General features: G+C 70.1%; 1 protein-coding gene across 7 annotated transcripts; it reads right to left on the reverse strand.

The window, feature by feature from the left end:
* Positions 1-4,056: 4,056 nt before the first annotated feature.
* On the reverse strand, positions 4,057-14,532 carry EXOC3L4 (exocyst complex component 3 like 4). 7 transcript variants are annotated; one of them, XM_058291240.2, is made up of 14 exons: positions 14,185-14,532; positions 13,345-13,442; positions 11,862-12,292; positions 10,328-10,982; positions 9,428-9,539; positions 8,975-9,097; positions 8,544-8,644; positions 8,319-8,399; positions 7,634-7,748; positions 7,047-7,166; positions 6,810-6,962; positions 6,152-6,273; positions 4,845-5,037; positions 4,057-4,704 (listed from the first exon to the last, which is right to left on the reverse strand). In XM_058291240.2, exons 3-14 carry the CDS (start codon positions 12,274-12,276, stop codon positions 4,081-4,083), a joined length of 2,814 nt encoding a protein of 937 aa, XP_058147223.1. In that variant the 5' UTR covers positions 12,277-12,292; positions 13,345-13,442; positions 14,185-14,532; the 3' UTR covers positions 4,057-4,080. The 7 variants fall into 7 exon arrangements, with proteins under 7 accessions (XP_058147223.1, XP_058147214.1, XP_058147229.1 ...); XM_058291231.2 differs by having other exon boundaries at positions 13,345-13,496; XM_058291246.2 differs by lacking the exon at positions 13,345-13,442.
* Between the last annotated feature and the right edge of the window lie 3,424 nt (positions 14,533-17,956).

The following is a 17,956-nucleotide window of genomic DNA, read 5'->3' on the forward strand; positions in this document are numbered from 1 at the left end:
GCAGGGTGGGCAGCAGGGCCCCGATCCTGCCAGCCTGCCAAGGAGTGCAGTGCAGGAGGTCTTCCAGGAGGAAGCATTGTGGCTGAATTCACCCGCTCCAGGACTCTCCCCCCACACCAGCTCCCCCTAAGAGGGACTGGGCCTTCCCCTGCGGCTCTCAGGCAGCAGCTGGTGAGGCCACCCCCCCGAGTTCCCTCTCCACCCCTCTGGCCAGTGGCACACTGAGGCCTGCCCAGAGTGAATTCCGGGAAATCAGCCCCAGCCTCGGTCCACGGAGAGTCCAGCAGATGGAACCAGAGGGGGAGCCCCAGCACCGCACGGGGCTGGGCGAGGGGGGAGGAGGGGGCTGCCCCCATACCACCACAGGGCCTGCGCCGCCACCAGCCCCCACCCCGTCTCTGGGGAACCGGCATGGCGGTGGGGGCGGGGCGGGGCGACCTCCGGGCCCTGGCAAGGTCCCCCGCGTTCCTCTGGTCCTGGAAACACAGGCTTCATCCTTCCCGGCCGCAGACCTGGCGCCTGGAAACTGCGGCCGACGCCGCAGGGGGCTCCGAGGGGCTGCGCACTCGCGCCTGTGCGCCGGGGGAGACGGAGGCCCGCCCACGGCCCCCCAGCCAGGACCGCGAGGCGCTGGGCCCCCGCGGGGAGCAGGAACATGGTGACCCCTGGCTGTTCCCCACACTCTTCCCCAAGATCCCACAGCAGCCTGGCCCCGGGGCCGGTCATCCGAGGGTCTTGGGCTCTTCCCTGGTGCCATGGGGATCGAGAGGGACAGTCCTGCCCACAACCCAACCACCTGCAGCCAAACAGGTCCTTCCCCATGCCTGACATCCCACCACGCCTGTTCTTTGGAGAAGCATCTGCTTTTCTCGGATTCAGAACCAGTTAACACTGGAGAAGGATAAACAAGAGGCTTGTCACCGTACAGGCTTTTCAACCCCTTTTCACGTGGAACCAGACGAATGTGCTGCCACCTGAGATGTCCCCAGTACAAACGGAAACATTCAACAAAGAAAGTTGAAGAGCTGCCGGCAGGAGGGTGGGTAGACGAGCAGCTGGATGGAAGTGGGGGCCCCTGGGACGGGGAAGGGCCTCTGCCGTGACCACCCCAGGCCCCCGGGAGCCCAGGAGAGGAGTGGACCCAAGGCCAGTTCCCTTCCAGCCCCTCCAGAGCAGCGGCCCTGGAGGCCCGGCCCCCCCCAGCACTCCCCGCGCAGCGCCTCCCCCCACACCCAGACCCCGGGGGCCTGGCCCTGGGCCCCCCAGGATTGCCAAGGGCCTCTGGGCTGCAGAACGAGGGGATGGCCCCCGCGGCCCTGTGGTGACCCCTGGTCAGCCCTGGCCGGCTGCGCGGCCCTGGCCCCTCCCCTGCGCAGACATTGAACTTGACGGATGGCTGGTGTTTCCAAAGGCGCCTCTCCGTGGTAACAAAGGAAGGGCAGGGGATTGGGGGCCGTGGGCAGCCTCAGGGGCCCCACGGCCGCCCCTCCCCTCAGGCCCTGCAGCCCCCCAAGTGTGCTGCCCCATCGTACAGGGGTCCCCCTGAGGCTGGGGTCGGGAGGAAAAGGTCAGGGCCAGCTGGGGAGGAAGGAAGAGGGCGAGGCTGCCCGGGTGCACAGGGCCACACCGCCACGCCTTTGTGCCAGGGCCTCGGGGTCTCCTCGACTTCCGAGCTCCCTTGCCACGCGGGAGCGCTCCCCTGTGTCGCAGAGGAGGGCCCCAGGTCACCGGCAGGGGCACAGCAAGCTGAGGTCAACGGACAGCTCTGCCGACCCCGCGGCCTGGGCTTCTCCCGCAGGGGCGCAGCTTGAGAGCAGGACGGAGAAAGGGCCACAGGGGCCGCCTGTGCTGGGGGGGGACACCACGACCCCCCTGCCGCCCCCATGCTGTGCCTGGCGTGTGGGCTGCAGCTCATCAGACCTGCACACCCTGCCTCGGGCATCCCTGACCTCCGTGCCCTCGGCCAGGGCCTGTGCCTTCCAGAAACTGCTCAGAGCAGGCCCAGGGACAGAGAGACCAGAGGCAACCCCGGTTCTCGGAGGAGGAGCCCGGGGGCGCGCGGCCAGGCCGGGCACCCGGGCAGAGGCGGGGGCCAGGGGATGCATGCTGGGGGGGGGGGGCGGCCCGGGTTGCGCTGGCCCCCAGGGGCTCGGCAAGGCTCCTCCTGAGCGGGCGCGCCCCCCTGCACACTGGCTTCCTCCTCACGGGACAGCTCAGCCGCCAGCCCGGAAGCGGCTCCACGCCAGCTTCCCCGCCGCGGGCCTGGACACCCGGGGAGCTGGAGCCCCTCCAGCCGCTGGGAACTGACCTGGGCGGCGGGCACTGGTCCTCGGCCCCCGAGGGCGCCCTGGGAGGAGCTGGCATCAGCCTCCTGCCCTCCCTGGCGTGGCCTTGTCGTCGACGCGGCCCCCGGGCGCGCTGGGCACGCACGACACGCACCCCGCAAGGCCTGCGCCAGCCCTGAGGACGCAGGTGCGTGGGTCAGGAAGATCCCGCCTTCCTGTCTCCGGGCCTCGCAGCCCTCAGGAAGGCGGCCCTGCTCCGTGCCAGCCCGCCCAGCGCAGCTCTGGTGGCCCTTCCCAGTCCCCCCTGCCCGCCGCCAGGCCCCACCCCCGCGCCTGGGGCTGCTGCAGCTGCCGCCTGCAGACCCCAGCCTGGCCAGGCCTGGGACCCCGGGCTCCCAGAGGGCAGGAGCCTGGCTTTAGGGCCAGCTCTCACCTACCCTGCCCCACTGGGGAGCTGCCCGGAGCGCCCCCATTTCACTGCTGGAACAACTGCAGTGCAGGGAGGTGGAGAAACGCGCCTTGGGCTCGGGGCTGGAGGGGCCGAGCCAGGACCCAGGCCTGCGGCAGCCTAGCCTGGGGGCTGGGGAGGGGGCCTGGGCCTCCAGCGGGGAGAAGGGGGTAGGACACCCTGGCACTGAAGGTCACTGGGGTCCCATTGTGTGGTCAGACAGGGGAGAGGCTGGCCTGGCGGTCACCTGCCCCTCTCTTGGGTTCCTCCCCTAAGGGTGGGGCCACCCAGGCCAACAAGCAGCGCCAACCTCCACCCTCTGCCAGCCTCAGTTTCCCTACGGGCACCAGGACAGCTGGCCAGGACCAGCACTCACACCCCCCTCCCTGCCCCTGGGAACCCTGCACCTCGCCACTTCCTCATTCCTGCCCCACCTGCCCGCACCCCAGCCCTGGATTCCAAGCCCAGGGAGGTTTATATACTCCCACCCCCTGCCTCCCCCCCATCCCTGCATTCAACCCGCTGTCCCCAGCCCCCTCCAATGCAGCTCTGCCCTTCACCTTGGGCACTGTCCCCTGGCCGTCCACGGTGGAGGAGGTGGGTCGGGAGAGCTGGGAGATGCCCCTCCACCAGCCGGCCCCGCAGCCTTTCAGGACCTCTGACTCTTCTGGACTCCTGGAACCTTGGCCCACCTACAGTCATCTCCCCCATCCCCAATACCCCCCCTTCTGCCAGGGTGACGGTCAGGCCGAGAGAGACAGGGGAGGTCGCTAGGGAAGGGGAGGGCACCTGCCAGCCGCCTGGACAGCTCAGCTCCAGGTAAACCTCCCGGCTTGGGAAGCGCAGCCTCCCGGGCCAGCCCCAGCCGGAGGCTGCCAATGCAAATAGGCTTCCCGGCAGCCAGGCGGCCAAGGCGGGAGCCAAGTTCATCCCCAGCCTTCCCTGAGGGAAGTGGGGGGCCTGGGGGAGTGAAGGCCCACCCTGTACCTTCCAGTAGCCCCACCTCCGGGGCTGAGACCTGCCAGGTCACCCCACCAGCATTTCACGAGTGGGACTGGGAAGTCCCTCCCACATCCTATCCAAATACTCCACGCTGCAGAGCAAGCCTTGATCCCCTCTTGTCCCCCAAAGGCACAGCCAGCCTAGGAACGGGCAGAGCAGTGCCCGGCCCTGCCGGCCAAGGTCTCTTGACACACGAGTCCAGTGGACAAGTGGCAGCCTTCTCAGCTCTGGAGCTGCCTCAGTCTCCCCATCTGGACAAGAGGACCACAGGAAGGAAAGGACCATCCCACCTCGCCGAGTCATCACAGCCCCCTCGCCCGGCACAGTTTTAATTCACCTTTATTTTTATTTTTCAGGAGGAACCCGGGATTGGCGCTGTGACCTCGCACGAGGGAAGCAAGCACTCAACCACCGTGCTGCACCCGCTCTCCTACGCTTACGTTTAAAATAAATACTCTGTTCTTCCCTTAACTGGGGAGGTGCAGGACAGCCGGGCAGGGAGGCCCCCGGGCGGGCAGTGCTGAAGGGAGCCTCTGCCGCCCCAGGACTCCCCCGCAAATGCCGAAAATGCCTCCAACACAACCCTTCGTTCCCGCCCAGCAGCTGCGCACGGCTAAGCGGCCTTGACCCCGGCTTGTTGGGGGCAGCCAGGACTGATGCCCAGGGCTCCGCGCCCCGGGGGGAGGGTAGCCCCCAGGTCGGGGTGGCGCCCGGGGGAGGGTGGCGGGCCCTCCCCCTACTCCCACCCCTCAGCCCGAGGCCTGTCCCCTCTCGCCCGCGGGCGCTCAGAAGATGCGGGTGAGGAGCACGTCCACGGAGGCGGGCACGCTGATCTCCCGGAACAGCACCCTGCGCCCAGCGGTCTCGGGGCCCACGGCCCTCAGCAGGTCCTGCGCCTGCTGCAGGAGGCGCTGGTTCTGCCGGCGGCCCAGGCGGCGCAGCGCCAGGATGGCCAGCACGTGGTTCTGCCTGCGGAGACGGCACCTCCAGTGACACTCAGCCCCCGCCTGGGGACCCCCGGGCTCAGGCGGCGGAGCGAGTGCGCCCACCATGCCGGAGCTGTCTGCACCCGGGGGAGACAACAGGCCCGGGAGGGGCGGGCGCAGGACCTGAGGGTGCAGCACAGCTGGGCCCCCAAGGGTGCAGAGCGCCACAGAGACGGGAAGGGGCAGCAGTTGGGGACCCCCCACTGTGGGAAGGCCCGCCGGCAGGGGCGGACGGCTGGCAGGGGTGGACGGCTGGAGAAACCGTGGGGGAGAGGGAGGCTGGAGCCTTGGCCGGGGACGTGGCCTCCTGGGAGCACTGTCGGAGGAGTCACAGTCGGGCAGGAAGGAAAGCAGCAGCGTGGAGGCGGGAGGAAGAGCACCCCGCTCCCCACCCCACCCCCGACCGCGCACCAGGAGGCGCTCGGGCGCAGACCCCCGCGGGGGCTGGCCTGCGAGCCGAGGGGGCGGGGCCCGGGAGCAGGGGGGCGGGGCACTGGAGGGCCTTGGAATTCCGGGGGGCGGGGGGCGGCCGTGGGGTCGGGAAGGGGCTGAGCCAGGGGGTTTCCGCCGCCTCCCCTTCCTGGAATCTCCAGGGCCGCGGAGATATTCGAGCTGGGATTTCCACGGGTTTCCGTGAGTCACCGTCTCCCCAACACACCCCGGGATCAAAGCCTCTCCCGCCCCGGCCCTCCCTCCCGCCCGGCTCTCCGGGGCAGTGAACCTTGCGCTTCCATGGGGGGCGGTCTCCCGGGGCGGAAGACTCCCCCGGGGGGCACTCTCGGGGGGGGGGGGGGGGGAGGGGGAAGGGGCAGTCTCCCGGGGGCAGAAGACTCCCGGGGGGGGGGGGGGGGGACTTAGGGGATGGGGCAGTCTCCGGGGCGGGGCAGTCTCCCGGGGGCGGAACACTCGTGGGGCGAGGGGGAAACGACACTCTCTGGGGACGGGGCAGTCTCCTGGGGGGGGGCAGTCTCCCGGGAGCGAAAGTCTACTGGGGGTCAGTCTCCCGGGGCAGAAAACTCCGGGGGGAGGTACAGACTCCCGGGGCGGGTCAGTCTCCTGGGGCAGGGCAGTCTTGGGGTCGGGGAGACTCCCAGGGTACAGTCTGGGAGGGGGGAGCCTTCCTCCTCAGACCCCCGGGGCGGGGACCGTGACCACGTGGACTGGCTGAGAACGCGCGTGGGGGCGGGGAAGCCCCCGCAACTCCTCCCCAGACCTGGGATTCCCAGCCTGGGCCCCTCTGCCCCGCCGTCCTCACGCACCTGCACGCACAGATCCGAGCGGGATCTCGGCCCACGCGGGCTGCCCACCCGCCTCCCAGAACCAGCTCGCATGTCCCGCCGGCTTCTCGGGCCCCCATTCCCGCGCTCGCGGCCACCCACCCAGGCCCTTGCGAAGACAGAACGGAGTGCGGGAGCAGGTGGGCCACGCACCTGATGTCGGGGTAGCTCCGGATGAGCGTCTCCAGGTGATGCCAGATGTCGTCTTTGCACTTCTCGCCCAGGATCTCGGCCACGCACGGGATGGCTGGGCCCAGCCACTCGGCCTTGGAGCCCTGCGGACACACCGAGCCCCTGGCCGCCCCTGCTGCGGCCCGCCACCTGCGCGCCTTCCGGCCCTTGGCCGCCGCCTCCTCTCGGAGGGCCCGAAACGGGCCTCGGCGCCTGGGACTCCTCGGCAGCCCGCGGTTCATCTAGCCCCTCCCCCGGGAGACAGAGGGGTCTTCCTGTGTCGGCGCAGGTAGGGAAACTGAGGCCCGGCCAGGGCGTGCTGCCGGGAAACCGACGGCAAGAGGGGCCCACGGGGACGGCGCGTGCAGCGGCTCCAGGGGCACCCCAGCCCCGCCCTCGGGTCTGCCTGCGCCCCTCATCCCCTCCCCGCACGCCCACAAGCCGTATGCAAATATATGCAAAATAACGCCCCACCTGGCCCGGCCCCCGCTTTGCAGGGCGCCAAGCCCTCCCTCCCGCTGGAGGGGAAATGGGGGCCAAGGCCCGCCCGCGCTAGGGCCCGCGGGACCTGCCCCCCAGGCTCCTGCAGGGGCCGGGCTGGCATGAGAAGAGGGGCGCCGCGCCCGGTGGCCGCTCCTACCAGGCCCTGGAAGGTGTCGAAAATGGCCTGGGCTTCCAGGCTCATCTTCTGGGAGCCGGCCATGCGCTCCTCGCCGCGGAAGCGCTCGCGCGGCCTCAGGACCTGCGCCAGGTACTCGCGGACCACGTAGCGGTGCACCTCGTGCAGCGTCTCCTGGGTCGTCGGGAGGGGGTCAGCCACCCCGCCCGCCCCCGCCGGGCCCCGCCCCTGCCCGCGGCCGCCCCCCCCCCGCGGTACCTGCGCGGGCCGCGGGGCCACGTGCTGCAGGTGGCGGGCGAAGGCCACCACCTTGTCCATGACGGGCTGCAGCGTGTCCTCTGTCAGCCAGGACTTGCTGCACACGGCTCTGAAGAAGGGCTGTGGGGGGAGAGAGGGAGGAGGGGCTTCCGACCTGACCCCCCACCAGCCCCTCCCCAGCCCGGCCCCACACCCAGCCTCCTCCACCGGGCCTGGCAGGGGCCCTGCAGATCCGGTGCCAAGCTGCCACCGGGGAGTCACTTTGGAATGCCACCTGACCTCATCTCTACCGGGTTCCCCTGTGCCCCCTCCTCTCCTGTCATGAATTACGTCACCAGGCCTTTGCCGGGATCTGAGTGTCCGGCAGGGCTTAGGGTGTGTCCTGGGCCTCGAGGGGCTGGGCGGGCCCGAGCCTGGTTCTTGGACCCACCCGGGCCTGCAGCTGGGTCTTCACGCTGAGAACTCACCCTGGTACCCTGCTCGCTCCCCCAGCACACGCGCCGCTGGAGGCGAGTGGGCGCTGCGACCAGCTGGGCTTAGAGGGTGGGGAGGGAAGGGCCGGCGTGAAGGTGGAGGGACGCAGTCACCTGCACGTCACTCTGCAAGCCCTGGAACAGCTGCTTCTGGAAGCCGCAGGTGGCAGCCGCCAGGGGCTCCTCCAGCTCCTCAAAGGTGCCAGGGAACCTGGTCAGGAAACTGGTTCTGGGGAGGGGCCAGGACAGGTGAAGGAAGAGTCAAGAGGAGCAGGCGGGGCGCTGTGCCTGCTGCATCCACTTAGACTACAGTGTGAAGGGCAGCCCTTGGGTCAGTCACGAGAGGAGACAGTATCTGAGCCAGTCATGGGGGGGGGAGACAGTGGTGGGAACTTTGGGCTGAACCCATCATCCCTCTTGGTGACAGGGCAGTAAAGAATGGTGGGCACAGGCAGGGTTTTCTTTTGAGCCTCATAACTGGCCCTAAGGTGACAATGTCCTCATTTCCCTGTCGAGGAACCTGAGGGCCAGTCTGCTGCCAGTCCCCATAGGCCAGGGACACAGAAGCACAGGGCCGGCAGCTGCCTGCCCAGGGAAGCTCCCTGCCTGTGCCACCCCCAGGCTGGCCTGACACGGACGAGAGTCTAGGAGAAGCCGGGCTAATGGCCCGCCCGGCTCCCGCGGCCGCCACCGCCTGCGTCCGGGTTCCCGGGGCTCGCCCGCCACCTGCCGGCCGCGCCTGGCTGCGCCCTGCGGGCCGCGCCGAGGGGACGCGCGGACGGGTGGCGCCGAGACCCACCTCAGCTCCTCGCAGGCGTTGATGTAGGCGCCCAGGTGCGGCTCGCTCACGGCCTCCGACTCCAGAAAAGCCCTTTTCAAGCTGGGGGCGGGAGCGCAGAGCTCACGGGGCCCTGCCCGGCCCTCCCCTCGAGCCCCCACCCAGGCCCCCTGCTTAGCGCGGGCCACTCCCTCCCACCTCCACCCCTGGCTCCGCCCCGCGGCCCAGCAGAGGCTGCGTCCGCACCTGGGCACGAAGAGGCCGAGCGCCCGCGCGCAGATCCGCAGGGTGGTGGCCTCCAGCTCAGCCGAGATGGCGCGGGCCGCCTTCACGTGCTCGGCCACGAGCTGGAGCGATGCGACCCTCTGAGCCGGCGTCCTCCCCCTTCCGGTCCACCGGCATCCCCAGCCCGCCTCGCTCTCTCTCAGCTCCTGCTTCCGGGGCCCCCCACGCCCCCCCGACGGCCCCAGCCTGCGGGGTCAACCCTCCCAGCTCCCCCCCCCCCACCTGCTGGCCACCTGCCCAGCCGGAAACTGTGACTCCAGCTCAGTGCGCCCCGGGGGTCCCGTTTCGTGCCCCCTCGGGGCCCTAGGGACCCTCTCATGGGGCGAGGTCGGGCCCGGATCCGAGCGCTTCAGGTGACCCCGCGCCCCGCCTGAACCCACGCGGGGCCGCACCATGTGGACGTCGGTGGACAGCGGCACGTGGTAGCGGTCCTGCAGCACGTCGGGGGCCTCCGCCGCCGCCCAGCGCCTCCGCTCCAGCTGCAGGATGCTTTCGAAGCAGCTGGCGATCTTGGTCTGTGCGGGGACGGGGCCGCCGCCGTGAGACCCGCCCCCCCAGCAAGATGGATCTCCGCGCACTGTCCCATACCCTCTGGGGAGAGGGCCACCCTGCGGGGACGGAGGCCCGCACCCGAGGCCACCGGATGAGGGGTGGCTCCGGCCGGAGCCGCGGCCGGCACGGAGAGGCAGCCTGGGGCTGGGGGCGGTTACCCTCGGGGGAAAGCCACCTGGGGCACCGCGCCTCCCTCCAGGGGCGCTGGGCCGGCCCCGCCCCCTCCAGCCCCGCCCCGCCCTCCGGCCCCGCCCCTCCGGCCCCGCCCCCTCCAGCCCCGCCCCCAGCCTCGCCTCGAGGAAAGTCGTGTAGTCGCTCTCCAGCCGGGCCCACGCGGCGGGGCCCAGGAGCGGGGGCAGCGGCTCTGACAGCCGCTCCAGGTCCAGGGTGCCCAGGAAGTCGGGGCTGGAAGGCAGGACCAGGACTTGGGGGCCTGGGCGCGGGCTCCACCCCGCAGGGTCAGCCGCTGCCCCGCCCCCACCCCGCCTGCCCTTGGGCCTGGCTCGGAGCGGGACGCGGTCACTGCAGGGCCCCAGCCCGGGCCTCTGAACACACACGCACAGGTTCCTGGCCACTCCCACCCCCGGAACCTTCTGACTGCTCGTTTCCTGGCCCTCTTATCGACCAGCTGTGCGTGAGCAGAGGGCATGAGGCCGGCTGTCCGGATGGACTCAGGGTGCGGGTTCACCCAAGACTGGGCTGCAAGCCTCCTCCCTCTACCACCACCCAGCCCACGCTAGGGAGGCCCAGAGAGGGGCGGGTATCTGCCCAGGGCCACACGGCAGACACTCCTGCCTGTGGCGCTGGGGTGCGCCGGGCTGGAGCGGGGGCCACGCCCCACAGCGCAGAGTGGAAGTCAAGGCAGCCTGAGCCTTGACCAAGGTGCCCGCCCAAGGGGCGGTTGGGGATGAAGCGGGGCCCGCACTAAGCCCTGCGGGCACGAGGCTGTGCCCCGTTCCCCCAAAGGTACTGGGCAGCCAGGGCAGGCCCCTCACTGGACCCCCGCCCTGGCGCGCACCCGGCCTCAGACGCTTTCCACTTTCAGGCGCCCAGGTGGGAGGGCACCCTGGCCTTCCGCTCTGTCCCCGGGCCCAAACCCCTCCCAGAAAGGGAAGGAAGAAGGCAGGCACCCCGGGGCCTCCACAGCAGGCCCCCCGAAGCCCCGGGGGTGGCGCCCGGGCCTGCGGCCTCACCTGCCGTAGACGTTGGCGGCCCAGTCCAGCAGGGTGTAGAGCTGCTCGCAGCCGCGGGCGCCCTGCGCCAGCTCCTGGAGGCGCTGGGCCACGGCGCCGTGGAAGGCCCGCACGTAGGGCTCCCAGGCCGGGAAGCCGGCGGCCGCGTACGCGGGCCGCACCTCCAGCCACACCTTCTGCAGGTCGCCGCGGACCACGCGGGCGAGCTCGGCCAGGAGCCGGGCCAGGTCCGAGGAGCCGCCCGCCCCCGCCGGGGCGTCGCCTGCGGCCGCCGTCCGCACGCGCTCCTGCGCGCTCCCGCGCACCGCGTCCTCCCAGCGCTGGCGCCAGCGGCGCGGTGCGCGCAGGAAGTCGCCGTCGGCGGGCGGCGCGGGGTGCGCCTCCTCCTCGGCGCGCACGGCGCGGGCCAGCTCGGTGAGCGCGGCCGCGTCCACGCCGCCCGGGCCCAGCGTCTCGCGCACGATGGCGCAGATCTCGGCCGCCAGCCCGTCGTAGTGCAGGCACACGTCCATGGCGCGGCGCGCGAAGTCCGTGGGGTCCTGCTCGAAGGCCCGGCCGTCCTTGGCGGCCCCCAGCGCGCCCTCCAGATGAAGCAGTTGGTGGAAGGCAGCCAGCAGTTGCCGCTCCGTGATGAGGTCGGTGACGGATTTGCCTTCTGCAAGGGACACGCGGGCCCGGTGGGCACGGCAGTGGGGGCCCCAGGACCCCGGCCAGAACTAAGGAATGTGGACCCCCGGGCGGCAAGGCGGCAGTGGGCACCCGGGCCCGGCACCCGCCTCCAGGCCTGCTCCAGAACCCGGCCCCAGCGGCCAGGTACCCTCCTGGACTCACCTTTGAAGAGGCAGCACCGCAGGCCCCGGCCTGGCTGCAGAGAGCCCTTCGGGACAGTCACGGGGAGCTGGGCGCAGCCTGAGGCTCCCCACCCCAGCCCAGTTCTGCCCCTCTGGGCCTGTGGCCTCATGGGGAGCCCTGACTGCAGGACTGATGGGGGCAGGCCCAGGCTGGGTGTCTCCTTCCGTGTTGGGGCTCCTGCCCCATGGCCCTGCTTCCGCATTCCTTGCCGGTCCCTGTCCCTGCTCCTGTCCCCGCAGCCAGCAGCCCCCTGTCTCCACCTGTACCCGCCTCTTTCAGGGCCCAGCTCAGTGCTTCCTCCTCCAGGCAGCCACCCTGACCTCCCCTCCAGGCAGCCCTTGCACCCTCAGAGAGGCCCAGCGCCTTGCCCATTGCCCTGGTCTGGGCAGGGGCTGGGCCGTGGAGGGCAGCTTGGTTCTTGGACTCTTGCAGATCCAGGTTCAAACCCTTCTCGTCTCACCTGTGAGACTTGAGGCAAGTTGTTTAACCTCTCTGAGCCCCTCTGCTCCCTCCCCAGTGTCTGCTCACCTTGCCGAGACGCTGGGGAAATTTAAAGTGGAGTTACACCAGTCACACGGAGGATGGGGTAGGGGCTGGGGAGCAGCTCTGCTGCTCTGCGGGCCAGCCTCAGTTTCCCCCTCCCCCCTACCCCCCGGGCTCAGTGCTGTTTGTGAGTCCTCACCTGCGTCGGGGTCCAGTACCTCAGGCCCCGCCCCGGTGGATGCCAGGCGACTGGCATCATCCCCGCCCCTCGAGGGCACCTCGGGGCGTTGGGCCGCACCCGGGCCGGGGTCCTGACCCCCCTCTGCAGCCGCGCCCTCGCCCAGGGCAGGCCAGAGGGACCTCAGCAGGAAGCGGGAGCTGCGCCGGAGCAGGCCGGGGTCCCTGGTGATGTCCTGGCCCGAGGCGCGCCGGCTTGCCCGGGAGAAGGCCAGCCGAAGGGTGCCCAGGCCGGACGGCACGGCACCCTCGTGGGGCCCGCTGCTCCCGTCCCCGCCGCTCGCCCGTCGCGCGCCCTGCGGGGGGCTCTGCGGCAGGGCCAGCTCTTTGGGGCTGTGCGGCTCGGGCGTCAGGCTCACTATCCGGCGCAACGGCATCTTGGTGGCAGGAGAGCTGCGGGGAGAACAAGACTCAGGAGGCCTGGGGAGTGCCCGGCCCTGGGGAGCAGGCGGGCAGTTCAGGGAAGACCTGTGGGGTCAGGGCAGGCCCAAGGGCTTGGTCAGGGAAGGCTTCCCGGAGGAGGCAGCCCTCAGGCTGGCAAAGGGAAATGTCACCCGACAGCGCTCGTGGCCGGAGCCGCCTCTGTGCCACGCCCCAGCTGGACACGCTGGGGTGGACAGCCAACAGGAAGCCTTCCCCAACAGCCCCCAGCAGGGGCTCCCAGATGCCCACCCCTCACCTGGCCTGCCGGGCCAGACCCTGGCTCAGTGCCCGCCCCCAAGAGAACTGGAGGGGGCAGTTAACCACGCAGCGTCTGGGGCTCAGCCCCGACCAGCAGCCACAGCCCTGGGGTGGGCCCGGGCCCCGCACCCAGGACCTCTAGGTCCTGCTGCCGGAAACGCACCCCCTGCCCAGCCCCCTACGCCCTCCAGGGCCCTCAGCTCACCCCTGATTTATCTGAACAGCCTGACCATTGACACTCAGAAGCACAGGGACCCCGCCGGCGACCCACCGGCAGCGGCAGGGACCGTGGGGCCAGAGGGCGGCGGCCAAGGCCAGCGCCCTTATCGTGGTCAGCAGGAAGGCGGCGGGAGGGGCCACGGGGCTATATTTAACTGGGGTGGGGGGATTCCCAGCGTTGCTTCCCCCTTCCCATGTTCCCCTGCGGTGTACCCCAAAACCATCCACCGCTGGGGGTAGAGAGGGGTCCCTAGGGCATGCGGGTGCTGAGCTGGGTCCCCGCTGGGCTTCCAGGCCCCCCAGCCGTGTTTGCTTTCCTGCCTTTGGGTTAAGCTGGGGTGGGAGGGAGGAGGGAGCCCTCCAGCCTGCTGGGGCCTCCTGCTCGCCCCACTGTGCAAACAGGGCCGTCGGCTGGGGGCGGTGATTCAGCCAGTGGGCTCTCCCTTCACCTTAGAGAAGCTGAGGGCCAGACAGGGGCTAGGCCTGCTGAAGCGGGCCTGGCCAGTCAGAGACCCATGACAACACGGCCGCAGGGTGTCACTCACCCCGTTTCCCAGGTGCAGAGCGGAGGCTCAGAGAGGGGCAGGGTGTTGCCTCAGGCCGCACAGCACAGGGGGCCAGCCTGGACGGAGTCTAGGTCCACCTGAAAAGCCTTTCTCTAGGCAGAGGCGGTTCCCAGGAGGCCCAGAGGCAGATTCTGGGGTAGGGAGGGGCAGCTGGGCAGGTGGGTCCCTTGGGAGTTTACTGAAGCCAGGCCTGGGGCCCTCCCCCAGTCTGCTCCCCCACCCTTGTTTCAAATCAGAGCTGCCCCGAAGGGCCTCTGAGGCCCCTGGGCAGGGCCCCACCCCTCCAGCCACAGCACCTGGGCCTGCTCCCTGTCCGTCCGGAGCCTCCCTGGTCCTTCCCGGGGCACCGGCCCCCTGGGTTAGCCCCCTGCTCGAAACCCTTCCCTGGGTCCCCTCTGCCCTCTGGCCAAGCTCCAGCCCCACAGTTCCAGGGTCCAGGGTGGCACGAGGAGCCAGGGCAGGAGGCGGGGCCGACCGGGCCAGGCCAGTACAGAGGGGCCCGAGGTCGTGAGTGGGCCCCCGCCTCTGTGAGCCTCTCCTTGGCACGCGGTTGGCCTGAGGGGTCTCCCCGCCTGAGTGCCGCAGGGTGCCCGCCAGGCCTCTCGCTGGGGGTCTGGGTGCGGCTGTCCGCGCCCGTGGGCACGTGTGTCTTTGTGCCGGTCTTGCCTTGTCTCTGTGTTTTGCTTGTGTGTGTATCTGAGTGTGTGTGTCCACTGCCACCCGAGCTAGCACCCAGAAGGCCACTGGCAGAGCCAGACTTGTCCTCAGCCTGCCAAGGCCCTGCCCGCTGCCCTCCCGCCCCACCTGCCCGGAACATACCTGCCACGCAGGGCAGACTCTGGAGCACCCTGGAGGCGGCGGCCAAGCAGGGCCCTCCGAACCGGCCAGGCCTAGGGGCCACTGGAGTGACCGCAGCTGGTGACCAGCAGCTGGGACTTCCCAGCGTGGCCAGCGCCTGCAAGGCCCACCATCCCCTCCCCGGCCCTACTTTCACTTTCAGAGATGCCCCGCCCCCTTCCCATTCCCGAGATAAGCGCCCTGACCTTTGATTCCTGAAGTCCCAGCTCAGCCTGAGGGTTGGGGACCACGGAGGGGAGGTGGAGGCAGGGGTACACGCAGCCCGCAGGGCCCGCGGAGCTGAAGTCCAGAAGGACCCGCCCTGCAGGGCAGAGGCAGGCCCCAGGCCCACCCCGCAGCCTCCCCCGCCTGGAGCCGAGGGCCAGCAGAGCAGCCGGGGGCCTGTCCTGAGAGAGCTCCGGGGGACAGGGAGGGACGAGCTGTCAGGCGGGCTCCCAGGGCTCCAGCAGGCGCAGGAGGGAGCACGGCCTCAGGGACAGGACAGGGGGACGCTGGGTGGTGAGGAGGGGGGTGCTCCAGGCAGGGGTCCAAGCCTGAGCAAACTCGGGGGGTGGGCCTGAGCCTTGAATTGGGGCCCCGGGCCGAGCAGAGAGCAGCGGGGCATCGAGCTGAAGACATTTGGTGTGACCAGTTCCTGAGACTTCCCAGCAGGGCGGCCCCGCCCCTTCATGGGGGGATTCCAGCCTGAGCGTCTGAGGAAAGAAACTCCGGGAAAATCCAAGGAGAACAGATTCCCGCCTGTCCCAACCTGCCTGGAGCCCCGGCGGGTGTGGGGAGGGGTGGCGCTCGGGGCTGGAGGGGCGCGGTGGAGAGCAGAGGCAAAAGGACCGAAAGCCCCCCGCCGCCAGGTGGGCCCGGAGACGCCCACCGCCTCCTCCAGGAAGCCCTCCGCTTAACCACGGAGACCCCAGCCCTGGGTTCCCCTGTGGGATAATAGGAGTCCCAGCTCATGCGCACGGGGCACCCGCAGTGCCCTACCCTCGATGGCGCCAGGTCCTTCCCTCAGGCTCAGGCTGGTCTGCCCAGGGAGGGGCAAGCGCAACCCCAGACCAAGCGGGGAGGGGCGGCGGCCGGGGGGCCACCCGGGGCTTCTCTGTCCTCGCTGGGGACGTTCTGGGCGCAAGCTGCAGGGAGAGGCCTGGAAACCCGCTCACGGATGCACAGCTGGGGGGTGGGCCGGGCTCTGTCCCAGGCCTCCAGCTCTGGTGGACACCGGGGTGCCTGGACCGAGAGACGGGCCCTGGAGAGCAGGGGGCGGGCAGGGCTCGTCCCCACCCAGCTCCAGCCGGGCCCCCGGCCGCGACCACGGGGAGGCCGCCATGTCCTTCCACCTAGCCGCTCTGTAAAATCCCATTGTCCCAGCCTTGTCTGCGCGGGCCCGGCCCGGGGCTGGTGGGGAGGGCAGAGCGCAGGGGCAGTTGGGAGGTGAGGCGTCCCGGGAGCCCCGAGCGCAGCACGGTACTGCCCCCCCCCCCCGTGCAGGCTGCGTGAGCTTGGGGGAGGCAGGCTGTCTCTAAGCCTCAGTTTACCCCTCCGTAAAGTGGGTTGTTGTTGGGATGGAAGGGGCGACATGACTGCAGGTCACCTCAGCAGAGGCCCCGGCTCCCCCGGGAAGGAAGGGCGGGAGACGGGTCCTTGCCATCCGGTGCTAGCCGTCCTGGGGTCCCCGGGCAGCGCTGTCACATCCTAGAGGTAGATGCCAGGGCCACCAGCTCCACGGGGCTGTGTCCAGCCTCGGCCAGCTGCCTGGGCCCGTAGGCGGGGGGCAGCCCTCCCTCGGGGACTCAGCCTCCGTGAGGCAGAACTGCAGGGTGGGGGCGGCTCGGACGCATGGACGGCCGTCCCTCCGGCAGTGACCCCTGCCGTCCATCCCGCAGTGACCCCCGCCGCCGCCAGGGGGAGCCGCAGGACGAGTGCTGAAGGGCGTTGCCCGGGCGCCTGCCGGGGGCGGGGCCGCGGGAGGAGGGCGGGGCATTGGGAAGAGGGCGTGGCAGGGGCGGGCCTCCGGGCGGGGCCTCGAGGGATGAGCGGGGCATCCGCCCTGGCACCGCCCCCTCGGTGCGGCCACGAGGGCTCCGCGAGCTGCTGGCCAGAAGCAGAAGGCCGTAAAGGGGGAGGGTCCCGCGGGCGGGGGGCGCCTGCTGAGTGAGCCGGGGCAGGGTCGAGGCGCTCTGCCCCCCACTGGCCGTCTCCCTCGCCCACCGCCACTCCCCAGCCCCAGTATGGCAGGACCCTTCTGGATCAAGCCCTTCCCCAAACCCCTAGAAGCCATGGGGCCCCGAGGGGAAACGCACTGTGCCCAGGGCACCCCGGAGACCCAGATTCCAGGTCCGCCGGCAGCTGGCACTGAGGGGCTCCCTGTCGGGGTGGGCTCCGCGCCCGAGGAAGGCCCCGGGACCTGGCAGCCAGCGTCTCGCTCGGGGTCGGGTGCTGCATCAGGTGGTGCCTCTGGCACTGGCGCACGTCCTGGAATCCACCCCTCTCCAGGCTGGGTGGGCGAGCCTGTGGGAAGTGCTCGGCCTCAGGCGCGGACCCCCTGAATCTCCCTCGCGGTGGGACCTCATCTTTAAAGGGGTCATCCCTGCCCTGGAGACCTGAGGTCAGGGGTCAGCCCAGCAGAGGCACCCACCGGCACCACGCCCACCCACCCGCCAGGAACCGGTCATCTCCCTCACCCCACATCCCGAGGATCAGCGAGCCCTGGCAGTGTCCCTGTGACATGTCCCCCGCCCCACCCTGGCTCCGGGTCTCCATCGCCACTCCCTCCCCTCCTGCCGTGGCTGCAGTGGGCTTTGTGACCCTTGGATCAGGCCTCCAAACCCTAGGAGACTTCTAGGTGCTCCCAGGATAAAGGCCCCAGGCCCCAGGCAGCTGCCGGGGGCTGCCTGCCCTCCCGTTTCACTCACTCGCTCATTCTCTCAGCACGGGTGCGCTGGGCAGTGCCCCGGGGCCTCTGATGGTCGAGTTAACGTGTCCATGTGGCCAGATTATGGTGTCCAGCTGATCAAGCAAGTACTTGAGGGAGTTTTGTAGATGGATTTGCATCTACAGGCAGTTGACTGCATCTACCACTGACTGCATCTACAATCAACAAAGGAGATTGCCCTTGGCTATGAGGGGAGTCTCATTTGCTCAGGTGGAGGCCTTAAAGCCAGAACTGAGGATTTCAAAAGTCAGAAAGAATTTGTCTGGACTTCAGCCAGCCAGTTTCTCCTGGGGAAGTCCAGCTCATCTTCGGCCGCGTTCCCAGCCTGCCTTATTGCAATCAGACTTGTCAACCCCTGTGGTTGTGCGAGCTGATTCCTATGGTAAGTCTCGTAATATTTACATATTTGCATAGGCTGCGTCTTCTCTGGGCTGCCCATGCTGGACCCGGCCCTCCCACCGCGGGCACCGGGGCTGCCCGGGCTCTCTGGACTCTCCAGAACCCACGGCCTCCCCGAGCTCGCTTAAGTCTTGCCGAAAGAATTAAGGGGTAAGCACCTAAATAAACCACAGCAGGAGAGGATGCAGCCCGTGCCCGGGCACCAGGCTGGGCCTGGGTGGGGGCAGCAGGGGTCAGTGGCAAGTGCCAGTACAGGCTGTCGTCACCGTGGGGAAGGCGCCACGGCTCCGGCCCGGCCCCACGGCCGCTCTGCCCGGGGCACGTCGTCAGGTAGGCAGGGGGACGAAGCAGAGCAGGTCCAAGGCTCCCACAGCCCCGGGAGTGTGGGGACCAAGACAGGCCAGCCGA

The sequence above is a fragment of the Dasypus novemcinctus genome, chromosome 3, assembly GCF_030445035.2.
Source record: "Dasypus novemcinctus isolate mDasNov1 chromosome 3, mDasNov1.1.hap2, whole genome shotgun sequence".
NCBI classification, from domain to species: Eukaryota; Metazoa; Chordata; class Mammalia; order Cingulata; family Dasypodidae; genus Dasypus; species Dasypus novemcinctus.